A 17,394-nucleotide genomic window follows, 5' to 3' on the forward strand; every position below is an offset into this window, starting at 1 on the left:
GGGGGTGTTGTGTTGTGGCAGCTGCTGAAAGTAACTAAAAAGTTGCTGGTAATCTAACTTAGTTACTTTTAAAAACAAGTAAGGTAACTAAGTTAATATTCAAAGGAGTAACTAGTAATCAGTAATCTGATTACTTTTTTCCAAGGTAACTAGCATCACTGCAGAGTATATATATTAATTTTATTCCTGTTTCCTATATATATATATATATATATATATTAGGGCTGGGCAAAAAATCGATTTAATCAATTTAGCGATCCTTGTGGGTTTCTGTTGTTGCTGTTTTATATATATATATATATATATATAAATATTTTTTTTTTTTGGGGGGGGGGGGGGGGGTTTACAACGAATGAAATGCAACACAACATTCATGTTCTGCTACTTCGCAGGCGCACCACAGCCATAGTAACTAGTTCTTCTGCACATGCTCAGTAGATGGACAATAACAACACTGTTTCCTCCAGAGTGTCATGACTCCCAGTCCAGATTCTCCTGGGACTTGGTGGTTTCTGAATTGACACCGTATAATAATCCAACTTGGTCGTCTGTCCACTAGAATGTCTGTGTAATCGCTATTGTTCACATTTATGGTGCATTGCATTTGTGTGAAGTTTTATTACAAAAACAACCAGCAATGGTATCTCGTGGCCTGGCATGCTATCTGCATCACCTTAAGCATTTCTAAAGTTGCCGTGTAAACGGACATCGTTTTCAAAACGTAGCTGAGTATACATGACATTTTTCTGAAATGAAAACACAGAAATTATGCGTTTTCACTTGAAACGTGTAGACGGGGCCTAAAATGAAGCAATTAAGAAAATAAAGTAGAATCATAAAGTAAGAGCTTAATAAGATAACATAGAATAACTAAAATCTATTGTTTATTAGAAAGGCTGCGTTCATAATAATATAGAGACACTTTAAACTGTTAAAGCCAGTTTGAGTCTATTCCGCTAAAAACAACCATTTCCTAAAATCCTTCGATGTGATGAACTTTTCATACTTGTCTGAACAAACACACATACTCCAGCTATCAGCTTTTTTTTTTCCAGACCAGATGTGTCCTCTCCTTCTGCTTTATGTAAATGGAAGACGGCAGAGAGGAAGAGGAGCCGGTCTGTTTGTGTCCTCTCACTTTGGATGGTTATTAAGATCATTGCTCTGGACACACAGCGGTCCACTGAGGCCTCAGTCACTCCAGACCCTGTGTGTGCGTGTGTGCGTGTGTGCGTGCGTGTGTGCGTGCGTGCGTGCGTGAGCAGAAATGAGATAAGAGGAGTCGGCCGCAGGGTGGGAGATCAGATCAGAGGGTCTTTGTCCATAAGAACTGACCTCTCATTGTTCTGATGGGACCGAGAAACAACAGCAGCATGCAACACAAACCGTAACACACACTCACAACAACACACACAGAAGAAATCATCGCTTGTTGTGTCTCCTTCTGTCTCCTTCAGGCTAATATTGGTCAGATGGACACAACCAAGGACATGTGGAAGATGATCATGGGGAACTTGGCCCTCATCCAGGTAAAGGAAACTCCCTCACCACACACTCCATCACAAGTTAAAGACCTGATGGGAGGAGGACATATTACAAGTTGCAATGTGTTTAGATCTCATACTTACAAATGTTAAAAGCCAATTAAATACAGAAAAGACACAAAACAAGTTTGATCATACAATGTGAAACAAACGAGACGGGGGGGTTGGAAGAGCTAGAGAAGGAGGTAATGGGGGGAGGAGGAAAAGAAAGACTGCAACACACACAAATAACACAACAAACACTGATAGACCACAAGGACCACTAATAAAGACCATGACACACATTAAAACAATACAAAAAAATACACACTTAAAAAGACCATTAAAAAGGACTGCATCACACTCTGGTTTAATGTGTGTTGTGGTCTTTTAGTTGTCTTTCAGTGCTTTAAGTGGAGAAAAATAAGTGCCGGTACTCTTCTTGGTGACATGCTGTCAGTCTCGCATACAAATAAAAAAAGTTTACATAATGTTAGACAGTATGTAAACTAATCTAATCTAACTAATCTACATATAATTCGTCGTCAATATCCTGTTTGTCTTCTTTTCTCAGAACCTTTGAACTTTAGTTTAGTTTGAATGGGACATGTTGTCGTCCTTAAAGGACATTTAACATCTTTAACATATTAGCAGTGACAGTTTTTTTACCGGCATTCATGAATAAGTGTTTATTCTGGTCTGATATCTTCATGACAAATATGCACAAAAATCAGATCACGCAAGCACAAATCAACCTTCTCAAACAAAAAATGAAGCAGAGCTCAGATTTTATTTTTGCTCCAGCTGGACAGAGGAAACACATTTCAGGAATTGAGTTACTGTTAAAGTTGATGTAATTACAGTGTGTGAAGTGTAAATACAGTGAAAAGTTTCCTGGGCACAGAGCTTGTAACAAGTGTTTGGATTTAGCTTGTGAGAGGTATGTTACGGTTGTTAGAGGTGTGTGTGCGTGCATGAGAAAGCCATGTAAGGTTCCACAGGTTGATTGGAAGCAGCTCCGATGCAACGGGATAGTCTGGATGCCTCGGGTGTTTGCATGTGGCTGTTTTTCATAGTTCCTTTTTCTATTTTAATGCGTGTGTGTGTGTGTGTGTGTGTGTGTGTGTGCGTGTGTGTGTGCGTGTGTGTGTGCGTGTGTGTGTGCGTGCGTGTGTGCGTGCGTGCGCGTGTGCAGGTCCAGGCCACGGTGGTGGGGTTCCTGGCCTCCATCGCTGCTGTGATCTTTGGCTGGATCCCAGAGGGACACTTCAGGATGGACCACGCGGTGCTGCTGTGCGCCTCCAGCGTGGCCACAGCCTTCATCGCTTCTCTGCTGCTAGGTACAGAGCTCATCCACAGCGCAAACACTTACTCATCGGGATCATCGGCGCTCAGCGGGTCTCACTGTTACATCTCACAAAAGCTGCTAAATGCCACCTAAACCCCAATGAGGCTTATCCATGGTCGGTTACATTAGGTGGTATTTAGCGAGGCTAAGTTACACAAGCAGGGCAGATTAATAAACTGTTATGGAGAAAATTTGCAATACTTCTAATGATTTGACAAAAAAATCTAACAAAAAAAGAAAATAGGTAAGGTATGGTTGCATAATTTAATATTAAAATGTAAAAAAACACTAAATATTAATTTCCATTTGTATGAAAATGCAGGTCAAATGCACTGTATACACTCCAACATATGAAAAACCAGTTGCACATTGAGCTATTTTACATCATCCAATAAGAATAAGTTATCTTGTGATTGCACACAGTCCAAACAGAGGATTATTGAAGTTATTGCAGTATGAAGTGTATTCAGTGGGTTGGACACGGCTTTATATTGTCCACAGTTGCAGTTATATTGTTCTCCTCTGTGTGCTGTGACTCGGAGATGACGAGTTTTTACTTCCTAGCACGGAAATTAACTTCACCTAGAAAATCAACACAGTAAAGAAGAAAACCTGATCACGTTTAGCGTTGCCCATCATCGTTTTGAGCTTAAATATGGTTGGAAATAAGAAGCTAATTTTAAGTGTTTTTAAGATTTCATGAAGTTCAGGACTTCTGGTGAATCAAAATTCAACAAGTCATTTGATGATAATGAATTAATAATGATATCTAATTAAAAATGTTTTTTGTAGTTGTTTAATTAACTATAAACAAGAAAGGAAATGTAGTGTAGCATTCAATTCAAATCCAAAACCTGAAGCACATATAAATAGGTACAGTGTATTTCTTCTCTACACATAATTCATTGTTTATGATGCTCTCTCAGATGATGCCACATCTGCTGCTAATGCTAACTCGGTGGAAAAACAAATCAGATTCTCAAGAGAAGATTTTTCTCATTGTTAAAAGTGAGGGAGAGAATGTTAAACGAAGAAAACTCGTGATTGTATTCACATTGAGCAAATTCCATTTTTAGCCATGTTGTTAGCATGGCTAAACAAGCTAGCGGCATAAGTTCATATGAAACTGGCAAATTGAAGTCACCTTATTTATCACATTTTGAAGAGAAAAACACTGAAATGATAATGTTTAACTGATTGTGCTGGAAGCCATTTTTAAAGTTACAGTTATAATGTTATCCTCATATTTAGCATGAAACTTAGCATCACAATCAAGGCATTTGATTTGGATTTTTGCAGAGCATTTGATCTGTTCCAAACAAAAGCTGATGTTATGTACTTGTTGTGTCCTGCCTAATAGTTTCCTTGAACACCAGTGCCCGTATTCACAAAGCATCCTAAGGCTAAAAGTAGCTCTTAGTGACGTCACTCTTAAATAAAAATCTTAGAATTCCTCAAATTATAAGATTTTTCTTAGACTTTTCCTTTACTAAGATAAAAGTAATTCACAAAGCATCTTAAGCCCTAAGAGAGCTCCTCAGGTGGAAAACTGCTTTAAGTAGTGAGGAGGAGTTTTAAGAAGCCTAAAAGTTTCTTAAACAGACAAGATGACAGAAAGACAAAGAGAAAGGAAAGATGTTCTCCGTTTGATGATTTAATGACAGTGATTAATGACACGCTACCTGCTCGATCATACAGGAATAATGTTTGTGGTCGACCTCAGCTTATTTCTTCCACAGCCAAACAATGTAATAGCACCAGAGATGAAGGTGATCACAACATTGTGATACGTTGCTACAGGAAAGATGGAGCAGTGTAGGAGTGATGACTGTGGTCTGTCCCAACCCTCCGTCAGCAGAGTGTCAGTCTGACCGCTATGGTTCTTTCACAGCCCCACATTGGTGGTAAATCACAGGAAATGGTGACGCTGCGTCCACATCCACCATTAATATCATTATAATACATTAAGTGGTAAAAAATAACCAGCGTGGACAGAAAAGAAAACAATAATTAAATCAATATGATAATCAGTATATGAACAAGGTAAGTTCAATAATTTTTAAGCTGTGTACAAATTAAATTAGTTTCTCTGAGTTTCATCATCATGACATAAAATAATTTTCATGGTTCTACATTTTTAATATTTGATGGTTAATTTTACTCTCCATTCATTACAAGGATCACAGAGGCTTTTTTCTGTCTTCCTTCCTCTAACAACCAATCACAGCTTTCAGCAGACTGCATCATGTGGAGCAACGGGGTCAACCACACCTCCTCACTAAGATAAAAGTTGCTGTCAACTCCTTGCAAAGAGTTTCTGTTAGACACTTCCTGAATCACTTTTAAGCTAAGAATTCCTTGCTAGGAACTTTTAGGCTAAGATAGGAGCTCTGAGAGACTCTGAGACGCTTTGTGGCACAGATTGTTCATTTTAAGGCCAAATAGATAGATGCATAAATTTATTGTCATTCTGACAATTTATATCAAAGATATCCTGCAGCACGAAAGTTCGATGCAGATATACAAGTGTTAGGGCTAACAAGCTAACCACACTGAGTTTCACCATGAAAGCTTCAAAAGTTATAAGATGGTTATTTCATGACACCTTGTGTTTTTAAAGTCTGTAACAAAAAGTGATTTCTGAGGGAGGGGGAAAAAGTATCTTCTTCCTTCCTGCAGTCAGTAGCGCTCTGGTGATAGATGGTTTCACTCCGTCGTGTATCATGTAGACTGTTACGTAATCACAGCTGGCCTCGGATCTTTTCCTGGCTGTGACGCCTCCGATCTGAAATACCGCAGGTGTCATCATGATCGGAGTGATCGTCGCGTCTCGAAAAGTTGGCATCAACCCAGACAACGTGGCCACGCCCATCGCCGCAAGCCTGGGAGACCTGATCACCCTGTCACTGCTGGCAGGCATCTCAACGGGACTCTACAAGGAGCTAGGTAACCGGAACAGACCGGAACACACACAGACCACGGGTCACTGATGCTCACTCATCTACTTCACCTGGAATTTAACATGGAATTCTACAAGACGTGAGGCTGGCGCCAAATCACAAGCTCTTATGAGTTGATTAAGGAGATTCACTGACATGAGCGTATTGTGAATACCAATATGAAATGAGGCTGGCAACAAATTACAAGCACTCATGAAGAGATGTTTAGTGACAGCAGCTTGTCGTGGATTGTTCAAGCGAAGACACTGAGTTCAAGCTGGTGAAAGAGAGCTTTCCTAATATCGGGTTTCTGCAAGGAGTGAAGCTGGTGTCAAATTACAAGCACTCGATATGAGTGAGGTACTGAAAAAAAGGAGAAAAATATGAAAGTGAGGAGGCTGGTGTTATGGGTTTGAATTTCTGTCACGTCCAAACAGTTGTTATTACGGTAACTGTCAACTGAGAATATGGACTGGGAGTCATGACACTCTGGAGGAAACGTTGTTGTTGTTTTCCATCTACTTGCACATGTGCAGAAGACTTTTTTGCAACAACCATGGTGCGCATGCCCAATATCAGTTTTCTTCACTCCTCCGTCTGTGGGAGACTTCTTGTTGATTTCTCAGAGATTTTCAAGTTAGGCAGCATATTTTGAGGAAGCCGCTCCCTTGTAGTGAAACCCTCCTCAGATCCTCAAACCCATCTGACCCGTCCATCCAACTATGCTGTTCCCTTTTGTGTCACAAAGGTTATTATTTTTACAAAAGCTTTTGCTTCATGCATTGTAGGACTTTTAGTGTTCTCTTAAGAAGTTGAGTAAGATTTTGACAGAATTTTAAGCTTCAATCATAAAATATCAGCTCATCTTTACACACTTCATAAGTCTCTATATAAATGGTACATAATGTTGTTGATGTTTAACTTTCTTTTAACTTAAAGAGGAAAATAAACTCCTGAAATATCCTTAAAACAGTCCTTGAACGTCTGTGGTGGTTTTTCAGAAGAATCGTCATGCTGCCCCCTACAGGCTGAAAACTGGGAGTTAAAGACAAACCCAGCCATGCTTGAGTTCTGCCAGAAAGACTCTTACATTTTAATGGGCAAAATATAACATTGTGTAATGGCTTTGTTTGGTGATTATTAGATGGGAGGAGGAGAGGGAGGAGGATGAAAATGAGGATGATGAGAATTAATAGGAGGAGATGATAAGGAGGTGGAGGAGGAGGAAGAAGAGGGAGGAGAGAGGGAGGGGGAGAGGAGGATGAGGGGTAATAGGAGAGAAGGAGAAAGGGAGGCGGAGGGAGGAGGAGGAGAGGGAGGGCGAAGGAGAAGGAGGAAAGAGGAGGGAGAGGACGATAAGGAGTAAAAGGAGCAGAGGATGAGGAGGAGGAGAGGATGAGAAAAGAGGAGGAGTAACAGGGGGGAAGAAGGAGAATGAGGGTGTTTTCAAGGATATAAAGAGACTTAAGAAGAGAGATTGATCAAAATCGTTTTAGTCAAATTTAGGGGAATAATTGTAAAATCGTCTGACCAGCACCTCTCAGCTGGCTCTCAGAGTCTTTAATGATTTCTGGGAGCGGTCTGCAGGTTTAATCCAGAGATGTCAAAATGAAGGTCTGCGGGCCAAAACAAGGCCACCAGACGGTGAAATCCAGTCTCAGGGACCACATAGTTCACAGTGAAGACATAAACTGCTATTTCTCAACAAATCGACCTGAAACAAAACAGCTGATTGCAGCAAGATGAAGCAGTGAAACTGTGCTAATGATGCTACGTTAGCATTATTCCATCCTGTGAAGGTGAATCACATGCATGCTACAGAAATTGTGCAGTCCAGGAAGTAACGTTTCTGGATGTTTATTATAGGTTTTGTAAGATTTCCTGTGGTGGAGCATCAAATTAAGTCTTGGGGAACCGGGTTTGAACCTCTAGTGTAGCAGGAGTATCAGGTGTAAAAATTAGCCAAGTATAAACTTCAATGACTTTTTGCTGTGAGGCCGGAAAAATCTGTGGATAATTAGTAGAATTTGACATTAGTGTTTGCTTCTTTTAGAAGTGAGTTTAATGTGAATGTTCTGTATCTTTTGCTGATTATCTAATGCATTAGTGGTCTGACTTAATATCAAATAACATGTAAGGATTAGAAGAAGAAAAGTCTGTCTCGGGTTTCATTCATTTAGATTGAAACCCTGTATACACGGCAAGATTTCAAGTGAAAACACTTATTTTCTAACTTAACAGCAGCATTTTTGAAAACAATGTCTGTTTACACAGAAACAGCATGAATGCTGAAATGTTGTTAGCATGTTGGGCCACTAGTGGGTGCTGTAGTTTGTTTTTGTTATGAGAGTACACACGTGAGACAACAATACACTATAAACATTAACGATGGGAGTACAAGAATATTCGTATGGACAGTTCACGGGCAGTCATGACACTGGAAGATATGTTATTGTCCAGCTACTGAGCATGTGCAGAAGAACTATTTACTACAGTTATGGTATGCATTAGCAGCTCAACACAGAGACAGAGCCTGAGCCTTTCAAAAAGTTGCGTTTTCTTCCATTTTCATGGAGACGAAGGCGGAATGTTTTTAAAAGTTGCATTTTCAGTGCCTTTGAGCACCATTGCCATGTAAATGGACACCTAAAGTGCAACGGAAATTTTGCATTTTCACTTGAAAAACCCATATTTCCATAGGGATAATTTGAGTCTGGCTGATATTTACCAGAACATGAAATAACCCAGTAGGTTCCATGTGTGTTTCTCCCTCAGTGTTTGAATCTCTCCTCTCTCTCTTGTCTGTTTTCAGGAAATGACTACGCCAACCCGCTGGTGTGTGCCACGTTCGTGGCCTTGTGCCCCATCTGGGTGTTGATAGCGCGGAAGATCCCATCCACCCGAGAGGTCCTGTACTCCGGCTGGGAGCCAGTCATCATCGCCATGGCCATCAGCAGGTGCTTCACTTAATCCAACACTTCCATACGGCCTTCACAAAGCTCTGGCAAAAGATTTCAAAATAATTTACTCCACTTTCAGGAAAAATATCAGCAAGTTTTGTAGATTTCACAGAACGACTGATTTTTTTTTTGAGGACTGATCATCCCAGGACATCCAGACCAAGAGCCGAAGGGGGGGGGGGGGGGGGGGGTTAATGCCAACGGTGTGAACTCACGAGATAATGAATGAGAACATTTCTCTCCAATGTTGTGTTTTTGAGAGATATTTTAAAAGATCCCCAAATTAGCCAACTGTATGGTATGTTTAATCTTTGATTCTGACATGTCGGAGGCTAGCTAGCTTTAGCTTTGTTGGTCATTTGGTTTCGTTAGCTTTACACCTGGAAATTTAAAAAAGTTCCAAAATGACATTGCTGGTACAAAATTCAGAGAAATGCTCCACGATAGTTGAATTTTGCTTCTTTAACATGTGTTTTCACTGTATGGTTTGGATGCCTAGGTGACCTTGCTTGCAGTGAGGTTGCTTATCTTATGTTGACGACTCACTGACTCGCTAACCAAACTGTGCAATCCTTTCAGAATAATTCAGAATCAGTGCTTATGTTATTTTGAATATAAAATATGATGTTTAATTAGCTGCTCATAAATTAACTATCTGCCTTTCATACAACAAATTGAAAGGAAAGTTTTATAGAGATTCTGTGGAAGAGAAAGAGCACTGTTATTTGGAGGGATAAATCGTGTTTAGCTTTCGCAGGTCACATTTTTGCGCAATACAACAGATATTAAAGGTAGACAACAGAATAGTAGTTTCCCTATGAACCGTAATAGTCAGCAGACCGAGAGAAGATAACCTCACGTGGCCAGCTGGGACACAAACACCCGACTCAGACATGTTTGGTTTGGAGGGGTGGTTTTTTTTGAGAACGTGGAAACGCACAAGGCCGACCGATAGGTTAATGTACAGAGGCGATAGTGTAACCATCGGTGGCCAGACAGATGCTGAGACGGAGTTCACATATCAACGTGACCGACTGGATACAGACCTGATGAAACTTCTTGACTTTATGGGGAAACTCCCAACCACAACTTGAAACGTGGATCTGACAGGAAGGGATCAAATATAATCACATGTGATTATAAATCTAATTTTTAAAACCTTGTATGGTGAGATACGTAGTGGATTTCCGACACATCAGTCATTTTTTTATTGTGTGTACAAGCTTATGTTGGCATGAGCAGATGAATAGTTCTGGTTTTTCTGGTTTTGATATTTTGCTTTGTCCATCAGCATGACGCTGAAAGAGAACAATAACACTGGTTCTTGGTAGATAGTAGTTGAAAAGCGACTTGTCATATTTTTAGCCCACAAGACTCTACTGCCACCCAAAGGTCAAAAGTGGAATGGCTGAGATCAGATGCTCTACCTTTAAAAGGCTGTGTTGCCACAGTTACCTTGAAAAAGTAATCTGATTACTGATTACTAGTTACTCCTTTACAAAGTAACTTAGTTGCTTTAGTGATTACTTATGATAATTAATAAGTAACTTTTTAGTTACTTTCAGCAGCTGCTGACATACTCCTCCCCCCCAACATAAAGATGATAACCGGTTTTACCAGAAACTCAGTTCTGATCAGTGCCTGGCCTCCTGCTGATACATATTTAACCTTTAGCCTTCATACTTTGTTGTATTAATACCTGACTCACGGTTTTGTTATCACATTTTTACTATTACTGGTATTTATTTACCCAGAGTTAAATTGTTGTTAAATCATTGTAGTCTGTTGTTGCAATATTTATTTATTTATTTATTTATTTACACTACCTGCTCTATGCGATCTTCTAATTGCCCCCCTGGGGACAAATAAAGTCTTTCATTGATTGATTGTTTGTTTAAAAAAAAGGGGGGGGGGGGGGGGGGGATTGCAATGTTAAGGTTTATTGATCACGTTAGTTTGTACCTGAACGCACTGTTAGAGCGAGTTGACCTGTGATTGGCTGAGAGTGGAGAAGGGGGCGGGTCAGACAAATGTGCAGAATGCATGCATAGGCTGTGTATGTCTGTGTCAGTTTGGAGGAGAATGGAGGAGCGGCCTGGTTCTGTTTAATAATAAAGCGGCTTTGCAAACAAGAAACTCGTCCTGCTGGAGGCTACAATAGTGACTTGGATAAGTAACTTTAATCTGATTAAAGATTACTCGTTACTGAAAAAAATGGTCATCACAGAGTAACGCGTTACTAATTAACGCGTTACCGGCATCACTGTTAAAAGGCACTGAATAGTAGAAACTTTAAAACCTTTAAAGATGAAACTTCTAGATATTTAAATTGCATAAACTCTGCCTTTTTTTAAATTGTGGTCATTATCAGTCAATGTCACACTCCAAGCTTTGAGTCTAAAACAGAAGTCTGGAGAAACTTTATGACTAAATGAGAAGTTTATATTTTCCACTTTCTACCAAATAAAATGAATCTCGAGTTCATGAATTTCTATATATAGTTTTGCAATACATACAAAAATTATGTCTTGGGTTACATTTATCGAATTTCACAACTATAATTTACCACGATAGATGAGATGATATATGGAGTTAGTGATTTAATCCATGTTAGCATTTGAGGCTGTTTTACTTTTCTTTTTCTTTTTTTATATAATTTTAGCACTTCTAGTGCCGGTGATAACAGCTGAGCCTAAAAGCTGACTCCACACAAAAGTCATGTTTAAAGTGTTTATTGATCAAAGGCAGAGTGGTAATCCAAGGGCAAGGTTAAAAAAACAACAAAAACAAGCAAAGTTCAATAATTACAAGGAAGCCAAAACCACAGAAACAGGAGGAGGGGAGTCTACAGGAAGTCACTAACAGACAAAAGATGCAGACTTGACTAGGACATAGAAGGAGACCTGACATCTCCGCCTTTATCCATTTTGTTTTTCCTCCCTTCTGACCTTCTCTCGATGTTTTGGTTATTTTAGCCCTTTCTACCTATTTTGGTAGTTTTACACTTTTAAGTTGCTTTTACCTATTTTAGCCACTTTAGCTATTTTATCTTTGGTTTGGCCAGAAGATAGGAGTGCTTTTGAAAGATATGTTTAAATAAAACTGAAATAAAAAATAAGATAAAAACAGCTGGTCTGATCTGAACCACACAACCTTCTCTTGTTTCTCACTGTGACAATCTCTTGTCTTTCAGTGTCGGTGGTCTGATCCTCGACAAGACTGTGACCAACCCAAACTTTGCTGGCATGGCCGTCTTCACTCCAGTTATCAATGGTGAGGAATCAGAGGGCACAAAACCTCAATAAGGTTTTGTCTAGACAGAAATGTGTTTTAATGGCATTCAGTGTATTAGATGTGTAGAAATATCTACAAGAGGAAACGTATGTACTGAGTAATCGCCCTCACCATGATGGATGAAAAATCTTTCATTAAAACTGTAGTAGTTCTTGTTTTTATCAGTTCTTTCCACCTGTGTGTGCTTTCCAGGTGTGGGTGGTAACCTGGTGGCGGTCCAGGCCAGTCGAATCTCCACCTACCTGCACATGAATGGTCTCCCCATGGGGGATCCCAACCTCACCCCCAGGAAGTGCCCCACACCCTGCAACTCCTTCTTCGGCTCATGTAAGTTGCTGGGCGGCCGTGGAAAGTACTACTGTTTTCCAGTCATTAAAAAGCTTTCCACTCAGGGATTACTGGTAGCACTCTGTGAGTGTATGCAGTGCAAATCCCCCATAATTCATCTGGTATTTGTTTGAAGTCACAGGTTTTTTTTCTCGTCATTCAAATTCAATTGACAAGATACAAGATCATTGAGATCCAACAAACCTCAAACTGAGCTTAAATGGTGGATATAAGACCCCATGTGACAGTTTCTAGTGAAAACGCACTTTTGTTTTAGAAACGTATTGAGTTTTCATAGCAAGACGGTTTCAAAAAGTGATGGTATAGCACTGTTGTTGTGTAAACGGACTCCCAAAATGCGACAAAAGTTTTGTGTTTTCACTCATTTTTGTTGTTTTGTAAACAGGCCCTACAACAACTACAGATAGATAAAACACAGACAAAACAAAATGCAATCATGGAAGACAAAACTATCGATAACAACATGGTGCACTCATAATGTGGCAGTAAACACAAGCAGCTCACAGTTAATCTAATGTGACGCTAATTACAAGCCTAAACAACCACAAAAAGAGATAAAACCGCAACAAAAAGACACAAAACATCTACAAAATAACTACAAAACAAGGCAAAACAACAACAACAAAGATATATCAACAAAAAGATAAAACATCTACAAAATAACTACAAAACAAAGCAAAAAAACAACAAAAAGACACAAAACAACTCCTGAGTCCTTTTGGCTTCACTGACATTATAGGTGATCTCAGTGGAGTAAATATGAGTTTCCTGTCTGTCTGTCCTCCAGCTGTGAACTCTCGGTCGGCCCGGGTGCTCTTCCTGCTGGTCGCCCCGGGTCACCTGGTCTTCCTCTATACCATCAACTCCCTGCGGGGCGGTCACACCACCCTGACAGCAATCTTCATCGTCTTCTACCTGTTTGCTGCACTGCTGCAGGTGCGTTCATCATGTCCCTCGCTTTGAAACGAGCCGTCGGTCTTGGTGTTAAACCACCTTCTGCTCCTGCTCCTGCTCCTGGTCCAGGTCCTGATCCTGCTCTACCTGGCAGACTGGATGGTCCACTGGATGTGGGGCCGAGGCATGGACCCCGACAACTTCTCCATCCCCTACCTGACGGCGCTGGGCGACCTGCTGGGGACTGGCTTCCTCGCCCTCTGCTTCCACATGCACTGGTTCATCGGGGACAGAGACTCTGACCTGGGCAACTGATCGAACCACGCACACTGTTCACTTTTGCACGTGTAGATAAACACCGCCGCTGCACATCTGTCAAACTGGACTCCTGGGGAAAAAGGGCTAATCTCCTGTAGGGCTCTGATTGATGCTATAGTGCACTTTGCATTTTTGTTCCCTGGTCTCAGTGGATCAGAAAATACAAGGAAACATATCTGAACCTCAACCTCCAACACAAAACTTTATGGATCCAGTCCGATGGACTCAGACGGACGCTCACCCAATCTGTTTTTAAAGATTTAACACTTGAAACATGACGAAAGACAGCAAAAAAATATATATATATATCCAAACTAGCCTGAAACGCTTAATCACCAAGTGCTCTGTCGTTATATGTATTGAATGAAGATGATGAGAAGTCTACTGTCATTTCCAATTTAGTCGATTGTTTTTTGGCTTTGGCTTTGCTAGGAAACAGGGTAGGCAGCAAAAAATGTGCTATATTGAGCTAAATCACACTAAATGGATTGTTTTGGTCCTTCAGCTTTCACAGCCCCCCTGCCCAACTCCTGGTATTGTGAATAATTCTTATCAGATTAGGTCGATCCGACAATTGCTTCAAGAACCGATTCCCTTCAGATCTGCTCGCACTTCAGATTCGCCTCATTAGCTCCCGTTCAGGTTGTTGAGTCAGTCGACCACAGAGACCTCACTTGTTGGCAAAAACCGTCAGAGAGGGAGAGAAAGAGTAAGCGGACGCTTTGGGAAATCGTACGTGGAAAATGGCCTCGAGAAGAGCGTCGGTACATCCGACATGTAAAAACCCAGCTCGCTGTTTGTTGGTGGATGTCCGGAGGTTCGTGAGGTCTTGTTTCTGGTGGTGAGAATCGCACATTGCCCATTCTCTCCTGGTAGTAGGCTCGCTGTTGTCGTCGTGTTTTCCCAAGCCAGGCTTACAGTAAGTGCAGAGAGGCGAGACGTGCTGCGACGCACTGGAACAAACAAGCAGAGCTTTAGCCAGATGAACTGCGTTCACTGGGGGGGTTCAGAGTGCGAAGGTGTGTTCAGGATGTGCTTACTCGACGTCAGACACTGAATTCTGACTCTATGAAAGGTACTGATAGCAGATGCGAATGTCAAGCAGAGACATTAGTGTTGGGATTGGCATAAAAAAAAAGATCACAAACCAAGTTGGGACTCGCTCCCATGAAAACCCACAGGAAGTGTTCCTACCATGAGTTACGTCATATATAAACCAGAGCACCACCTCCATACAAATGTTAGCATTATCGGACTCAACTTCCAAGTGTTTCGGAACCAAAAATGTGTTCATCAGCTACTAGCGTACCGTAACTTTTTCACCATTTTAACAGATTACAGTTTGTCACAAGTTTAGTGTTTTTAGAACTAATTGGTTCGCTTTGGGAATAAAAGGTCACGTCTCGACTTACATTTGCTTCTCAGTAGAATTAAAACAGTGGTTTAATGGATGAAGGATTTAGTTATGAACAAATGTTTTTCACACCACCTCTTACCAAACCCTTCAACGTGGACGTTTTAATCATTCAAGACTTAATCAAAGCTCCGACTAGCTTTGATTACCACGGTGGTGACATGCTTTTCTAAGAGTTCAGAGATTTTGGGCTCAGTGCGTGAATCTGAAGCATTCAGAGAGTAAGCAGACAGTGAATGCTGCCATTGTTTTGTCATCTGATCACTTCTTAATGATAATAATGATTCAGTTCAGTGAGATTTCACAATTAAACTAATCCTTCCAGGTACAGAGATTATTTCTTAGCTGGTACTCACCATCCACTAAGAAATGCTTAAGTTACTCAGATCTGCCGAAGATGATAAAATAACGATATATATATTCAGGAGGGACAGACTGGACAGTGACGTTATGTTGCCGTTTTAAAGCATCAGGATTTGGTTAAATCTTAATTTTATGGGGTTTTTTTTGGTTTCAATTTTGTAAAATTATCCTTAATGGGGCTGAAAGTCCAATGGTGTAATCACAACAGCAGAACAACTTTTGATGTGGCAGTAAACACTTTAAAGTACAATTATACTGAGGAGAATCAACTGGTCCACGTTGACTGGTAATGTGCCGTATTGGCAACATTACACTAATGCTAACTGGTTGATATGAACGGAGGCACCATTGTTATGACGTTCAATCTGTCAATCAACTGACTTCTGTGCTCTCTCTGATTAGTTATGGAGGGGAAAGGGGCGGGGCCTAAGCATGGATTGGCCTAATATGGCCCCATTTACACGACAACGTTTCCTTTGTGCGTTTTCGTTTTGACAAAAGTTTCACGTTTACACGGCAACGATTTGAAAGCGACGTCCGTTTATACGAAAATGGCAGAAATGCTGAAAACGAAGTAGTTACCATGTTGGGTCACTAGTGGGTGCTGGTGTCATGTAAATGCACACCCAACACGCGACAGAAGTTTTCACTTGAAACGTAAACGGGTCCTTGGTTTTGGTGCTACTTTACAGTCGCTGACCAGCTGTTTCATTATTTGGGGGGATTCGGCACCCCTGACTTTAAACTTCGGAATGATATGAAACCCCAACCACCCTCCATCCCGCCCACCCCCAAGACTTTGCATTTACGTGTACTTAGAAAAGTACCCATGTTTCCTATGTTCGTGTGGTTACAACACTCTCTGCTGTGGGTGATTCAACACGAACACGAACCGGACCTTTAATTTAACCTGCTGCTGCAGTTTGATTCTTCTCAAACCTCATTATTAGCTGACCCGCTCACACTGTCAGACATCACTCCTTCAGTAAAGGGCTTACTGACCTGTATGGGATTTGTAAAGGGGTCCAGCAGAAAGCATGTGCGGGGCACATATTGTGAATATGCAAAACTTGATTCTGTTATGTTAAAAAAAAAAAAATGTTTTCTTCCTTCTTTGACTGATTTTTGTTTCTTAATGTTTCAATGATGGTAAACTTGTGATTCCTTTTTCCTTAATCTTCTTAACACTTTTATCGTTTTGTATCACAACTTTTTACCACCGATAAAAAAAACTTCTTGCTCGCTGCCCGTCAAACGCTATGGAAGTACTGTAATCTGCCCCACCAGCAGATGGCGCCACAGCAAGGGTGGGGGGTGGGGTCTCTGGTAACCGCCACCCCCCCCACTCCCCAGCTCTGTCTGTATGAGAGTTTCCACGTGTTCGGTCCTTCTCGGTGCGAATCGTCCACTCTCTTACCGAGCAGGTGCCAGCGTTTCTGCCTCGCCCGGAAAGTTGTGAATACTTCTACAAAAGAGGCACGTTATGCTTTGTCTATTTATTTTTAGAAGCACACAAAGCAAATTGTACATACAATATTTATTCTATATATAAGGTTGTTTATTTTGTCAATCCGTGCTGGCTCTGTCACTATGTTGTTGTCAATTTTTCCTCATTTCCACATGTTAGATTTGTTTCCCTCTTGGGCCAGTCAAGCTTTTGTGTGTGCTGGCCTCGAGGCTAACAAGGTTAAATTCCCGTGCCTAATAAAACCTTCACATATACACACGTACAACCCCCCCCCCCAGGTCTCAGTTCAAAGGGGGACAACAAAAAGCATGTTTCTAAGACGTAGAATGGCCTTAACCTATCAGAGCCCAGCTCGACTTGGAAGTAACCAATCAGGAGCTAGGTTCACCACAGAGTAGCGTTTAATTTGCTCGGATTAATAATAAATAAAAGATGTACAGTGATTGTTATGTAATAATGACTATTGGGGGGGATGGTGGAATCTGAGATGTCTGGAATCAACTCGATCCAAAAACCGAGCGTGTT

At 40.9% G+C, this 17,394-nt stretch overlaps 1 protein-coding gene across 1 annotated transcript in view; it reads left to right on the top strand.

The window, feature by feature from the left end:
* Positions 1-16,481, top strand: part of slc41a1 (solute carrier family 41 member 1) — a 36,546-nt gene extending 20,065 nt beyond the window's left edge. The window contains exons 4-11 of the mRNA XM_080461100.1: positions 1,458-1,529; positions 2,719-2,863; positions 5,671-5,817; positions 8,623-8,767; positions 11,964-12,043; positions 12,257-12,391; positions 13,200-13,348; positions 13,436-16,481. Coding sequence (XP_080317226.1) covers positions 1,458-1,529; positions 2,719-2,863; positions 5,671-5,817; positions 8,623-8,767; positions 11,964-12,043; positions 12,257-12,391; positions 13,200-13,348; positions 13,436-13,621 — 1,059 coding nt within the window. The 3' untranslated portion in view covers positions 13,622-16,481. The remainder of the gene's footprint in view (positions 1-1,457; positions 1,530-2,718; positions 2,864-5,670; positions 5,818-8,622; positions 8,768-11,963; positions 12,044-12,256; positions 12,392-13,199; positions 13,349-13,435) is intronic.
* Positions 16,482-17,394: the final 913 nt, after the last annotated feature.

This window comes from Lipophrys pholis, assembly GCF_963383615.2.
Source record: "Lipophrys pholis genome assembly, chromosome: 4".
NCBI lineage: Eukaryota > Metazoa > Chordata > Actinopteri > Blenniiformes > Blenniidae > Lipophrys > Lipophrys pholis.